This window comes from Oncorhynchus mykiss, chromosome 10, assembly GCF_057628025.1.
Source record: "Oncorhynchus mykiss isolate SJ-2025 chromosome 10, ASM5762802v1, whole genome shotgun sequence".
Classification (NCBI taxonomy): domain Eukaryota; kingdom Metazoa; phylum Chordata; class Actinopteri; order Salmoniformes; family Salmonidae; genus Oncorhynchus; species Oncorhynchus mykiss.
In genome coordinates, this window is record NC_143031.1 from 74,775,864 (window position 1) to 74,788,889 (window position 13,026).

General features: G+C 42.8%; 2 protein-coding genes across 2 annotated transcripts; both read right to left on the reverse strand.

The window, feature by feature from the left end:
* Positions 1–314: 314 nt before the first annotated feature.
* LOC149980289 (uncharacterized) lies at positions 315–1,871 on the reverse strand. The gene is made up of 4 exons (XM_090188565.1): positions 1,114–1,871; positions 788–1,009; positions 544–686; positions 315–422 (listed from the first exon to the last, which is right to left on the reverse strand). The coding sequence occupies exons 1-4, from the start codon at positions 1,505–1,507 to the stop codon at positions 315–317; spliced, it is 867 nt and encodes a 288-aa protein (XP_090044691.1). The 5' UTR covers positions 1,508–1,871.
* Positions 1,872–8,058: 6,187 nt separating this feature from the next.
* On the reverse strand, positions 8,059–11,239 carry LOC149980290 (uncharacterized). Its single transcript, XM_090187908.1, has 6 exons — positions 10,734–11,239; positions 10,482–10,583; positions 10,156–10,377; positions 9,912–10,054; positions 9,687–9,790; positions 8,059–8,468 (listed from the first exon to the last, which is right to left on the reverse strand). The coding sequence occupies exons 1-6, from the start codon at positions 10,873–10,875 to the stop codon at positions 8,318–8,320; spliced, it is 864 nt and encodes a 287-aa protein (XP_090044034.1). The 5' UTR covers positions 10,876–11,239; the 3' UTR covers positions 8,059–8,317.
* Positions 11,240–13,026: the final 1,787 nt, after the last annotated feature.

Sequence of the window (13,026 nt, forward strand, 5' to 3'; positions counted from 1 at the left end):
ACCTTGGGGTGGTCAGTGTTATTATAGAGCAGTAGTCTCTTACCTTGGGGTGGTCAGTGTTATTATAACAGTAGTCTCTTACCTTGGGGTGGTCAGTGTTATTATAGAGCAGTAGTCTCTTACCTTGGGGTGGTCAGTGTTATTAGAGCAGTAGTCTCTTACCTTGGGGTGGTCAGTGTTATTAGAGCAGTAGTCTCTTACCTTGGGGTGGTCAGTGTTATTAGAGCAGTAGTATATCACCTTGGGTTGGTCAGTGTTATTATAACAGTAGTATATTACCTTGGGGTGGTCAGTGTTATTATAGCAGTAGTATATTAACTTGGGTTGGTCAGTGGGGTGCCGTCCACCCATTTCCAAGTCCCCTCACTAACAGAGTCAGTCAGACCAATCCAGACTCTCTTCTTGAGTTTGAAGAGAAACTCCTGTTGTTGAGAGAGATAAGTATATATTAATATGTTTGATCATATCTACCCCTGCAATGCCATTTCTTCTCTCTCTCTTTCTGTCTCTGTCTCTCTCTCACTCTCACTCTCTCTCTCTCACCTGTTCCATATCACTGTTTATGATCACCAGGTCTGCTCCTCTCTTCAAACAGTCCTGTCTGCTCTCCTTCCAGGTTTTAGTCTCAGTAGACAGGAAGTACCAACTGGATTCAAACTTCTGCCAGCCTTCAGGACAGGTTTGTTCTACAAGATGAAAACATGCATTTCCTTCAATGTATCACGCTGGACACTTAATGACAGAATACAGACATACAATAATGTGCTTGGGATGAATGTTAACTCACTACAATTGGTAAGCTGGTCTCTCTCTTTAGTCAGGGTGTTGTAACTGGTCTGTAGCTGGTCTCTCTCTTTAGTCAGGGTGTTGTAACTGGTCTGTAGATGGTCTCTCTCTTTAGTCAGGTTGTTGTTACTTGTCTGTAGCTGGTTTCTCTCTTCAGTCATGGCATTGTAACTGGTCTGTAGCTGGTTTCTCTCTGTTGAGTTGTGATGACCAATGACTCCATCTGTATAAGGGAAGAGTTATTCAAACATGTAACTACCAAACCATTTATGGATAAGTATGATTAAGTATGCTACTTAAGTCTCAGTAAAAACATACTAAACTTACAGTAGACAGACAGGCCTATGATCCCAGCCAGTAGGAGAACACACAGCAGCCCCAGACACACTGCAGCAACTCCAGAGGGTCTCTTCCACCACTGAACATGTACTGAATCACACATTATTAAAGTAAGATCTTTAGTAATGTGTATTACTGTATCATCTAGGAATGGGACGAATAAAGGTATAGAAATACTGGGTAATCTCACCTGTTTAATATATATTGTGTGTGTGTGTGTGTGTGTTCGTGGAATCGTACCTGAAGCAACAATTCCATCTCTTGGACTAGGCTTGAAGGCTCCTACATTGGAATATAATTGGCCATCGATGTCTGTGTTCTTCATAGCATCAGGCTCATCGTTATTAAATCCATCTGGGATTTCATAGACTCCCTTTGACATCTTAACACACTTGTGGTCAAATACAGTAACTTCTACTTCTTACCTCAACTCTAATGTGCATCTAGCTGTGTTGTCTCCCTGTGCTGTTCTGCGTCTGTGTGACTTTTTAGGTAGTGAAACTCCTTATCAGTCAACCACAGTGGATGACAAATTGTGAAATCAACACAACACTGGCCACCATGTGACTTCCACCAGCCTTAGTTTGATAATATACATTATGTGACTCTATATCATGATATATGATGTATGTGTGAATTCACAGGGTCACAATTTTGTATCTGCTAAAATAAATTGGGATCCTGTTAATTGACATATACACTACATATATCATGACTGAGTTTACAGCATCCCTAGCCTTCAAATGGAGAACACATTATGGATCTCACTCTGACTGGAGGTGTAGGGGGGAGTTGCCCTTAGATGCTGATCTTGTTCAGTTGTATATTTATTCCACAAATGGTTAAGGTTGGGATTGAGGGAAAGTAACCTGATCAAAGATCTGTACTTAGGGGAAACTTCCCCCTGTGTTGTGACCGGCCACCAATGGCCATGTAAGGGTCTATGCTCTATCTATGCTGACTGTGAAGAGTTACTCAGAATGAAAAAGCAGAAGATCTGACAATATCTCCATAGTTTCAGTTTGACAGATTTAAGAGGAAGAAGAATAAAAACCCTTCACATGTATTATGATAAAACGTTCATATTTCCACCCTGTCTTTCAAATCAAATCAAATCAAATGTTATTTGTCACATACACATGGTTAGCAGATGTTAATGCGAGTGTAGCGAAATGCTTGTGCTTCTAGTTCCGACAATGCAGCAATAACCAAGGAGTAATCTAGCTAACAATTAAAAAACTACTACCTTATACACAAGTGTAAAGGGATAAAGATTATGTACATAAAGATATATGAATGAGTGATGGTACAGAGCGGCATAGGCAAGATGCAGTAGATGGTATCGAGTACAGTATATACATATGAGATGAGTATGTAAACAAAGTGGCATAGTTTAAAGTGGCTAGTGATACATGTATTACATAAAGATGCAGTAGATGATATAGAGTACAGTATATACATATACATATGAGATAAATAATCTAGGGTATGTAAACATTATATTAAGTAGCATTGTTTAAAGTGGCTAGTGATATATTTTACATCAATTCCCATTATTAAAGTGGCTGGAGTTGAGTCGGTGTGTTGGCAGCTGCCCCTCAATGTTAGTGGTGACTGTTTAACAGTCTGATGGCCTTGAGATAGAAGCTGTTTTTCAGTCTCTCGGTCCCAGCTTTGATGCACATGTACTGACCTCACCTTCTGGACGATAGCGGGGTGAACAGGCAGTGGCTCGGGTGGTTGTTGTCCTTGATGATCTTTATGGCCTTCCTGTGACATCGGGTGGTGTAGACAGACAGGCCTAGGTGTCCTGGAGTAGGTGTCCTGGAGGGCAGGTAGTTTGCCCCCGGTGATGCGTTGTGCAGACCTCACTACCCTCAGGAGAGCCTTACGGTTGTGGTCGGAGCAGTTGCCGTACCAGGCTGTGATACAGCCCGACAGGATGCTCTCGATTGTACATCTGTAGAAGTTTGAGTGCTTTTGGTGACAAGCTGAATTTCTTCAGCCTTCTTCACGATGCTGTCTGTGTGGGTGGACCAATTCAGTTTGTCTGTGATGTGTACGCCGAGGAACTTAACTGACTACCCTCTCCACTACTGTTCCATCGATGTGGATAGGGGGATGTTCCCTCTGCTGTTTCCTGAAGTCCACAATCATCTCCTTAGTTTTGTTGATGTTGAGTGTGAGGGTATTTTCCTGGCACCACACTCCGAGGGCCCTCACCTCCTCCCTGTAGGCCGTCTCGTCGTTGTTGGTAATCAAGCCTACCACTGTTGTGTCGTCCGCAAACCTGATGATTGAGTTGGAGGCGTGCGTGGCCACGCAGTCGTGGGTGAACAGTGGGTCTGGCGCCGAATATGTAGCGAGGGCGAGCCGACTAGAGCATACATGTCGCAGTGGTGGGTGGTATAAGGTGATTTGGTAACAAAACGGATGGCACTGTGATAGACTGCATCCAGTTTGCTGAGCAGAGTATTGGAAGCTATTTTGTAGATGACATCGCCAAAGTCGAGGATCGGTAGGATAGTTAGTTTTACTAGGGTAAGTTTGGAGGCGTTAGTGAAGGAGGCTTTGTTGCGAAATAGAAAGCCGATTTCTAGATTTGATTTTGGATTGTAGATGAGTCTGGAAGGAGAGTTTACAGTCTAACCAGACACCTAGGTATTTATAGTTGTCCACATATTCCAGGTCGGAACCGTCCATGGTGGTGATGCTATTCGGGCGGGCGGGTGCGGGCAGCGAACGGTTGAAAAGCATGCATTTGGTTTTACTAGTGTTTAAGAGAAGTTGGAGGCCACGGAAGGAGTGTTGAATGGCATTGAAGCTCATTTGGAGGTTAGTTAGCACAGTGTCCAAGGAAGGGTCAGAAGTATGCAGAATAGTGTTGTCTGCGTAGAGCAAGAGCAGCAACATTGATATATACAGAGAAAAGAGGCGGCCCGAGAATTGAACCCTGTTGTACCTCCATAGGGACTGCCAGAGGTCCGGACAACATGCCCTCCGATTTGACACACTGAACTCTTTCTGCAAAGTAGTTGGTGAACCAGGCGAGGTAGTCATTAGAAAAACCAAGGCTATTGAGTCTGCAGATAAGAATACAGGGATTGACAGAGTCGAAAGCCTTGGCCAGGTCGATGAAGACAGCTGCACAGTATTGTCTTTTATCGATGGCAGTTATGATATCATTTAGTACATTTTTTATTTGTATCTTTATTGAACTATGCAAGTCAGTTATTAAGAACAAATTCTTATTTTCAATGACGGCCTAGGAACAGTGGGTTAACTACCTTGTTCAGGGGCTGAGCGACAGATCTTTATCTTGTCAGCTCAGGGATTTGAACTTGCAACCTTTCGGTTATTAGCTCAACACTCTAACCACTAGGCTGCCCCATTGAGCGTAGCTGAGGTGCACCCGTGACCGGCTCGGAAACAGGATTGCACAGCGGAGAAGGTACGGTGAGATTCGAAATGGTCATTGATCTGTTTATTAACTTGGCTTTCGAAGACTTTAGATGGGCAGGATCGATATAGGTCTGTAACAGTTTGCTTCTATGGTGTCACCCCCTTTGAAGAGGGTGATGACCACGGCAGCTTTCCAATCTTTAGGGATCTTGGACGATACGAAAGAGAGGTTGAACAGGCTGGTAATAGGGGTTGCAACAATGGCGGCGGATAGTTTTAGAAAGAGAGGGTCCAGATTGTCTATCCCAGCTGATTTGTAGGGGTCCAGATTTTGCAGCTCTTTCAGAACATCAGCTGACTGGATTTGGGAGTTACATCACAAACGATTAACAAATTTGACAGCATTGCTTGCTATTGGAGTTTTAGGCTGGGTTTCTATATAACACTTTGACATCGGCTGATGAAAAAGGGCTTCATAAATACATTTGATTGAAATTTGATTTCCCACCGACCGTTTCTACATTCTCAAAAATATAATTATTGTTTAATTCTTCAATTTTGTGGATGTAGGCGTTTTGGCAGGGGAAGATCCTTGTCTCACATAGGTTTCTTTCCCCTCACACTTGCCAAACCCAAAGTTTCTACAAGGTATTTATGACCATCATAAAACCTGTGATGGGAGAGAGAGTGAGAGAGAATGGCTGTGATATACACACAAAAGGGCACCTTGTGACACCTTTGGCATATTGAGCAAGGCCTGGGTCTTTCATTCTATGTAGGTCTACTATACATTAAGTCTCTGCTTCTAGAATTAATGTGGTGGTCTTCCAACATGGCCACCAGGAGGTGTCGTACATCAACTGCAAGACCTCTATACGTTAAGTCTCTGATTCTAGTGATATCTCTGTCTCTGAGTCATCAGTGTGTCTCTGTCTGTGTGACTGATGTATCAAATCAAATTGTATTTGTGACATACACATGGTTAGCAGATGTTAATGCGAGTGTAGCGAAATGCTTGTGCTTCCAGTTCCGACAATGCAGTAATAACCAACGAGTAATCTAACCTAACAATTCCACAACAACTACCTTATACACACAAGTGTAAAGGGATATAGAATATGTACATAAAGATATATGAATGAGTGATGGTACAGAACGGCATTGGCAAGATGCAGTAGATGGTATCGAGTACAGTATATACATATGACGTGAGTATTGTAGGGTATGTAAACATTATATTAAGTGGCATTATTTAAAGTGGCTAGTGATACATTTTTTACATCAATTTCCATTATTAAAGTGGCTGGAGTTTAGTCAGTATGTTGGCAGCAGCCACTCAATGTTAGGTCTAATGGCCTTGAGATAAAAGCTGTTTTTCGGTCTCTCGGTCCCTGCTTTGATGCACCTGTACTGACCTCGTCTTCTGAATGATAGTGAGGTGAACAGGCCGTGGCTCGGGTGGTTGTTGTCCTTGATGATCTTTATGGCCTTCCTCTGACATCGGGTGGTGTAGGTGTCCTGGAGGGCAGGTAGTTTGCCCCTGGTGATGCGTTGTGCAGACCTCACTACCCTCTGGAGAGCCTTAGGGTTGTGGGCGGAGCAGTTGCCGTACCAGGTGGTGATACAGCCCGACAGGATGCTCTCGATTGTGCATCTGTCGACGTTTGTGAGTGCTTTTGGTGACGAGCCAAATTTCTTCAGCTTCCTGAGGTTGAAGAGGCGCTGCTGCTTCTTCTTCACAACGCTTTATGTGTGGGTGGACCAATTCAGTTAGTCCGTGATGTGTATGTCGAGGAACTTAACTTACTACCCTCTCCACTACTGTCCCTTCGATGTGGATAGGGGGATGCTCCCTCTGCGTTTTCCTGAAGTCCACGATCATCTCCTTTGTTTTGTTGACATTGAGTGTGAGGTTATTTTCCTGAATCCACACTCCGAGGGCCCTCACCTCCTTCCTGTAGGCCCTCTCGTCGATATTGGTAATCAAGCCTACCACTGTAGTGTCGTCCGCAAACTTGATGATTGAGTTGGAGGCGTGCATGGCTAAACAGTCGTGGGTGAACAGGGAGTACAGGAGAGGGCTTAGAACGCACCCTTGTGGGGTCCCAGTGTTGCGGATCTGCAGGGTGGAGATGTTGTTACCTACCCTCACCACCTGGGGGCTGCCCGTCAGGAAGTCCCGTACCCAGTTGCACAGGGCAGGGTCGAGACCCAGGGTCTCGAGCTTGATGACAAGTTTGGAGGGTACTATGGTGTTAAATGCTGAGCTGTAATCGATGAAGAGCATTCTCACATGGGTATTCCTCTTGTCCAGATGGGTTAGGGCAGTGTGGTTGCGATTGCGTCGTCTGTGGACCTATTGGGGCGGTAAGCAAATTGGAGTGGGTCTAGGGTGTCAGGTAGGGTGGAGGTGATATGGTCCTTGACTAGTCTCTCAAAGCACTTCATGATGACGGAAGTGAGTGCTACGGGGCGGTAGTCGTTTAGCACAGTTACCTTAGCTTTCTTGGGAACATTAACAATGGTGGCCCACTTGAGGCATGTGGGGACAGCAGACTGGGATACGGATTGATTGAATATGTCCGTAAACACACCAGATGTAGATGTTAACTCTAGAGTATTATCATCAACATGACACGGGTATGCCAATACAAAAATACAACAAGTTACATACTTGTGTGCATTTGTGCATGTGAGAGATTGTTACAGTGGTTATTGTAAAACTATTTTCTGCAGCACAATATACATCATTCCATTTCTCTACATGGTCAGCTTGTCAAGAGTACATCTCTACACAGTCCTCCTGCCCAGGGAATGGGACTTGCTATTTGTGATGATGGACAGGACACTATCATACCAGGAAGATATAGATCACAGAGGGGAAGTGGAGAACAAAGACTAGCTGGTAACATATATTAAATATCATATGTAACAGCCCCAAGATAATTCAGGGAGTTTCCAGAACTCCCCCTTCCTTTCTGCTGATTTGGACCCTCTGTTTACTACCAAATATACATCAACATGTTCAGGAGGTCCAGGACTACAAACATGGGTCATTATAATGTCCAGACAATAGATTTGACACTACAAACTGTTCCAAGTGGATATTGAGGGTGGGAAGGCTTAACCAGTGAGGATGAGATGTTGAGTGACATCTGTTTGAACAACTGAAAACATCCACTTCACTCTTTTGGGACCCTTATAAGGGAACATCAGTCAAATATGAGCATTTGATATTGTATGTGACTTGACAACAAAGACTGACGGTCAAAGATGACTTAGTAACATAATTTGAGATCCTTTCATATCTCTACTACACTCATTGATTGGTGATACAGTCAACTCCTTCCTATACAGTGTATGTAATGGTGGTTTGGTACTGTTGAGTGTCATCACCAGGCCTCAATTAGAATATATTCTTTAGAATTATTTGAATTGGAATTTATGTTTTTGCACAAAGTCAACTGTACTAATTTCAAATTATATCTGATGACGTGTGAAACAAAATGAATAGTACACAGGAAGGTACAATCAGGAAATAAGTAGGACTTTTATTAATAAGATACTACAAACAAATACAATAATAGGTGCATTTGCATGTGTGTGTGTGTACGTGTATGCATGTGTGCTTGCGTGTGTGTGAAAATCTGTGTAAGGGTGTGTTTGGGATTGAGGCAGAGTGTGTGAGCGAGATCAAGACAGAGGCTCTATCTGTGTGTGTGTGAGAGAGAGAGAGAATGAAGGAGGAAGTTGTGTGCACTGCAGGCTACAGTATGTTGTCAGGATGATGTTAAACCACTTTCTCACAAATCCAGTTGAGTTTCCAGTCACATGGCATGTCATTCCATGCCTTAAGTGGAAAGATCCAATCTTTATGTATCTCAACACAGTCCTCCTCCCCACTAGGATCTCCACTATCAGGCTGATGGTCATTCCAGTACCTACAGGGTTAAAAACCATCAGAAACCATGTTTAATACCAGTACCTAAAGGGTTAAATACCATCAGATATCATGTTTAATACCAGTACCAACAGGGTTAAAAACAGTCAGATATCATGGTTAATACCAGTACCTACAGGGTTAAACACAATCAGATATCATGGTTAATACTAGTACCTACAGGGTTAAAAACAGTCAGATATCATGGTTAATACCAGTACCTACAGGGTTAAAAACAGTCAGATTTCATGGTTAATACCAGTACCTACAGGGTTAAAAACAGTCAGATATCATGGTTAATACCAGTACCTACAGGGTTAAAAACAGTCAGATATCATGGTTAATACCAGTACCTACAGGGTTAAAAACAGTCAGATATCATGGTTAATACAAGTACCTACAGGGTTAAAAACAGTCAGATATCATGGTTAATACCAGTACCTACAGGGTTAAAAACAGTCAGATATCATGGTTAATACCAGTACCTACAGGGTTAAAAACAGTCAGATATCATGGTTAATACAAGTACCTACAGGGTTAAAAATAGTCAGATATCACAGAACATCACAATCCTAAATAATATACTGACATTATTCAGCTTAATTCAGCTTTGTTGAATACCACCATCAATGACAATAACCTGTAGGGATAGAGGTTGAATGAACTGAACATTGGAGCCTTATTGTCATAGTAGTTATCATCTCTTACTTCGTGGTCAGTGTTGGTCTATCAGTTGAGTATGAAGAACCTAGAGTATGAACAACACAGAGAATCAGTCCTACTCCTTACACTGTGGTCAGTGTTGTTAGAGCAGTAGTCTCTTACCTTGGGGTGGTCAGTGTTATTATAGAGCAGTAGTCTCTTACCTTGGGGTGGTCAGTGTTATTAGAGCAGTAGTCTCTTACCTTGGGGTGGTCAGTGTTATTATAGAGCAGTAGTCTCTTACCTTGGGGTGGTCAGTGTTATTAGAGCAGTAGTCTCTTACCTTGGGGTGGTCAGTGTTATTAGAGCAGTAGTCTCTTACCTTGGGGTGGTCAGTGTTATTAGAGCAGTAGTATATCACCTTGGGTTGGTCAGTGTTATTATAACAGTAGTATATTACCTTGGGGTGGTCAGTGTTATTATAACAGTAGTATATTAACTTGGGTTGGTCAGTGTTATTATAACAGTAGTATATTACCTTGGGTTAGTCAGTGTTATTAGAGCAGTAGTGTATTACCTTGGGTTGGTCAGTGGGGTGCCGTCCACCCATTTCCAAGTCCCCTCACTAACAGAGTCAGTCAGACCAATCCAGACTCTCTTCTTGAGTTTGAAGAGAAACTCCTGTTGTTGAGAGAGATAAGTATATATTAATATGTTTGATCATATCTACCCCTGCAATGCCATTTCTTCTCTCTCTCTTTCTGTCTCTGTCTCTCTCTCACTCTCACTCTCTCTCTCTCACCTGTTCCATATCACTGTTTATGATCACCAGGTCTGCTCCTCTCTTCAAACAGTCCTGTCTGCTCTCCTTCCAGGTTTTAGTCTCAGTAGACAGGAAGTACCAACTGGATTCAAACTTCTGCCAGCCTTCAGGACAGGTTTGTTCTACAAGATGAAAACATGCATTTCCTTCAATGTATCACGCTGGACACTTAATGACAGAATACAGACATACAATAATGTGCTTGGGATGAATGTTAACTCACTACAATTGGTAAGCTGGTCTCTCTCTTTAGTCAGGGTGTTGTAACTGGTCTGTAGCTGGTCTCTCTCTTTAGTCAGGGTGTTGTAACTGGTCTGTAGATGGTCTCTCTCTTTAGTCAGGTTGTTGTTACTTGTCTGTAGCTGGTTTCTCTCTTCAGTCATGGCATTGTAACTGGTCTGTAGCTGGTTTCTCTCTGTTGAGTTGTGATGACCAATGACTCCATCTGTATAAGGGAAGAGTTATTCAAACATGTAACTACCAAACCATTTATGGATAAGTATGATTAAGTATGCTACTTAAGTCTCAGTAAAAACATACTAAACTTACAGTAGACAGACAGGCCTATGATCCCAGCCAGTAGGAGAACACATAGCAGCCCCAGACACACTGCAGCAACTCCAGAGGGTCTCTTCCACCACTGAACATGTACTGAATCACACATTATTAAAGTAAGATCTTTAGTAATGTGTATTACTGTATCATCTAGGAATGGGACGAATAAAGGTATAGAAATACTGGGTAATCTCACCTGTTTAATATATATTGTGTGTGTGTGTGTGTGTGTTCGTGGAATCGTACCTGAAGCAACAATTCCATCTCTTGGACTAGGCTTGAAGGCTCCTACATTGGAATATAATTGGCCATCGATGTCTGTGTTCTTCATAGCATCAGGCTCATCGTTATTAAATCCATCTGGGATTTCATAGACTCCCTTTGACATCTTAACACACTTGTGGTCAAATACAGTAACTTCTACTTCTTACCTCAACTCTAATGTGCATCTAGCTGTGTTGTCTCCCTGTGCTGTTCTGCGTCTGTGTGACTTTTTAGGTAGTGAAACTCCTTATCAGTCAACCACAGTGGATGACAAATTGTGAAATCAACACAACACTGGCCACCATGTGACTTCCACCAGCCTTAGTTTGATAATATACATTATGTGACTCTATATCATGATATATGATGTATGTGTGAATTCACAGGGTCACAATTTTGTATCTGCTAAAATAAATTGGGATCCTGTTAATTGACATATACACTACATATATCATGACTGAGTTTACAGCATCCCTAGCCTTCAAATGGAGAACACATTATGGATCTCACTCTGACTGGAGGTGTAGGGGGGAGTTGCCCTTAGATGCTGATCTTGTTCAGTTGTATATTTATTCCACAAATGGTTAAGGTTGGGATTGAGGGAAAGTAACCTGATCAAAGATCTGTACTTAGGGGAAACTTCCCCCTGTGTTGTGACCGGCCACCAATGGCCATGTAAGGGTCTATGCTCTATCTATGCTGACTGTGAAGAGTTACTCAGAATGAAAAAGCAGAAGATCTGACAATATCTCCATAGTTTCAGTTTGACAGATTTAAGAGGAAGAAGAATAAAAACCCTTCACATGTATTATGATAAAACGTTCATATTTCCACCCTGTCTTTCAAATCAAATCAAATCAAATGTTATTTGTCACATACACATGGTTAGCAGATGTTAATGCGAGTGTAGCGAAATGCTTGTGCTTCTAGTTCCGACAATGCAGCAATAACCAAGGAGTAATCTAGCTAACAATTAAAAAACTACTACCTTATACACAAGTGTAAAGGGATAAAGATTATGTACATAAAGATATATGAATGAGTGATGGTACAGAGCGGCATAGGCAAGATGCAGTAGATGGTATCGAGTACAGTATATACATATGAGATGAGTATGTAAACAAAGTGGCATAGTTTAAAGTGGCTAGTGATACATGTATTACATAAAGATGCAGTAGATGATATAGAGTACAGTATATACATATACATATGAGATAAATAATCTAGGGTATGTAAACATTATATTAAGTAGCATTGTTTAAAGTGGCTAGTGATATATTTTACATCAATTCCCATTATTAAAGTGGCTGGAGTTGAGTCGGTGTGTTGGCAGCTGCCCCTCAATGTTAGTGGTGACTGTTTAACAGTCTGATGGCCTTGAGATAGAAGCTGTTTTTCAGTCTCTCGGTCCCAGCTTTGATGCACATGTACTGACCTCACCTTCTGGACGATAGCGGGGTGAACAGGCAGTGGCTCGGGTGGTTGTTGTCCTTGATGATCTTTATGGCCTTCCTGTGACATCGGGTGGTGTAGACAGACAGGCCTAGGTGTCCTGGAGTAGGTGTCCTGGAGGGCAGGTAGTTTGCCCCCGGTGATGCGTTGTGCAGACCTCACTACCCTCAGGAGAGCCTTACGGTTGTGGTCGGAGCAGTTGCCGTACCAGGCTGTGATACAGCCCGACAGGATGCTCTCGATTGTACATCTGTAGAAGTTTGAGTGCTTTTGGTGACAAGCTGAATTTCTTCAGCCTTCTTCACGATGCTGTCTGTGTGGGTGGACCAATTCAGTTTGTCTGTGATGTGTACGCCGAGGAACTTAACTGACTACCCTCTCCACTACTGTTCCATCGATGTGGATAGGGGGATGTTCCCTCTGCTGTTTCCTGAAGTCCACAATCATCTCCTTAGTTTTGTTGATGTTGAGTGTGAGGGTATTTTCCTGGCACCACACTCCGAGGGCCCTCACCTCCTCCCTGTAGGCCGTCTCGTCGTTGTTGGTAATCAAGCCTACCACTGTTGTGTCGTCCGCAAACCTGATGATTGAGTTGGAGGCGTGCGTGGCCACGCAGTCGTGGGTGAACAGTGGGTCTGGCGCCGAATATGTAGCGAGGGCGAGCCGACTAGAGCATACATGTCGCAGTGGTGGGTGGTATAAGGTGATTTGGTAACAAAACGGATGGCACTGTGATAGACTGCATCCAGTTTGCTGAGCAGAGTATTGGAAGCTATTTTGTAGATGACATCGCCAAAGTCGAGGATCGGTAGGATAGTTAGTT

What these genes read in the sequence shown, in the direction of transcription:
- LOC149980289 (XM_090188565.1), bottom strand. Translation starts at nt 1,507, where the DNA reads ATGTCAAAGGGAGTCTATGAAATCCCAGATGGATTTAATAACGATGAG. An exon ending in CATAGGCCTGTCTGTCTACT is followed by an intron (nt 1,010 to 1,113) that starts GTAAGTTTAGTA and finishes TCCCTTATACAG; the next exon opens with ATGGAGTCATTGGTCATCAC. An exon ending in TAAACAGTGATATGGAACAG is followed by an intron (nt 423 to 543) that starts GTGAGAGAGAGA and finishes TCTCAACAACAG; the next exon opens with GAGTTTCTCTTCAAACTCAA.
- LOC149980290 (XM_090187908.1), bottom strand. Translation starts at nt 10,875, where the DNA reads ATGTCAAAGGGAGTCTATGAAATCCCAGATGGATTTAATAACGATGAG. An exon ending in AGATGGAATTGTTGCTTCAG is followed by an intron (nt 10,584 to 10,733) that starts GTACGATTCCAC and finishes TGTGTGATTCAG; the next exon opens with TACATGTTCAGTGGTGGAAG. An exon ending in TAAACAGTGATATGGAACAG is followed by an intron (nt 9,791 to 9,911) that starts GTGAGAGAGAGA and finishes TCTCAACAACAG; the next exon opens with GAGTTTCTCTTCAAACTCAA.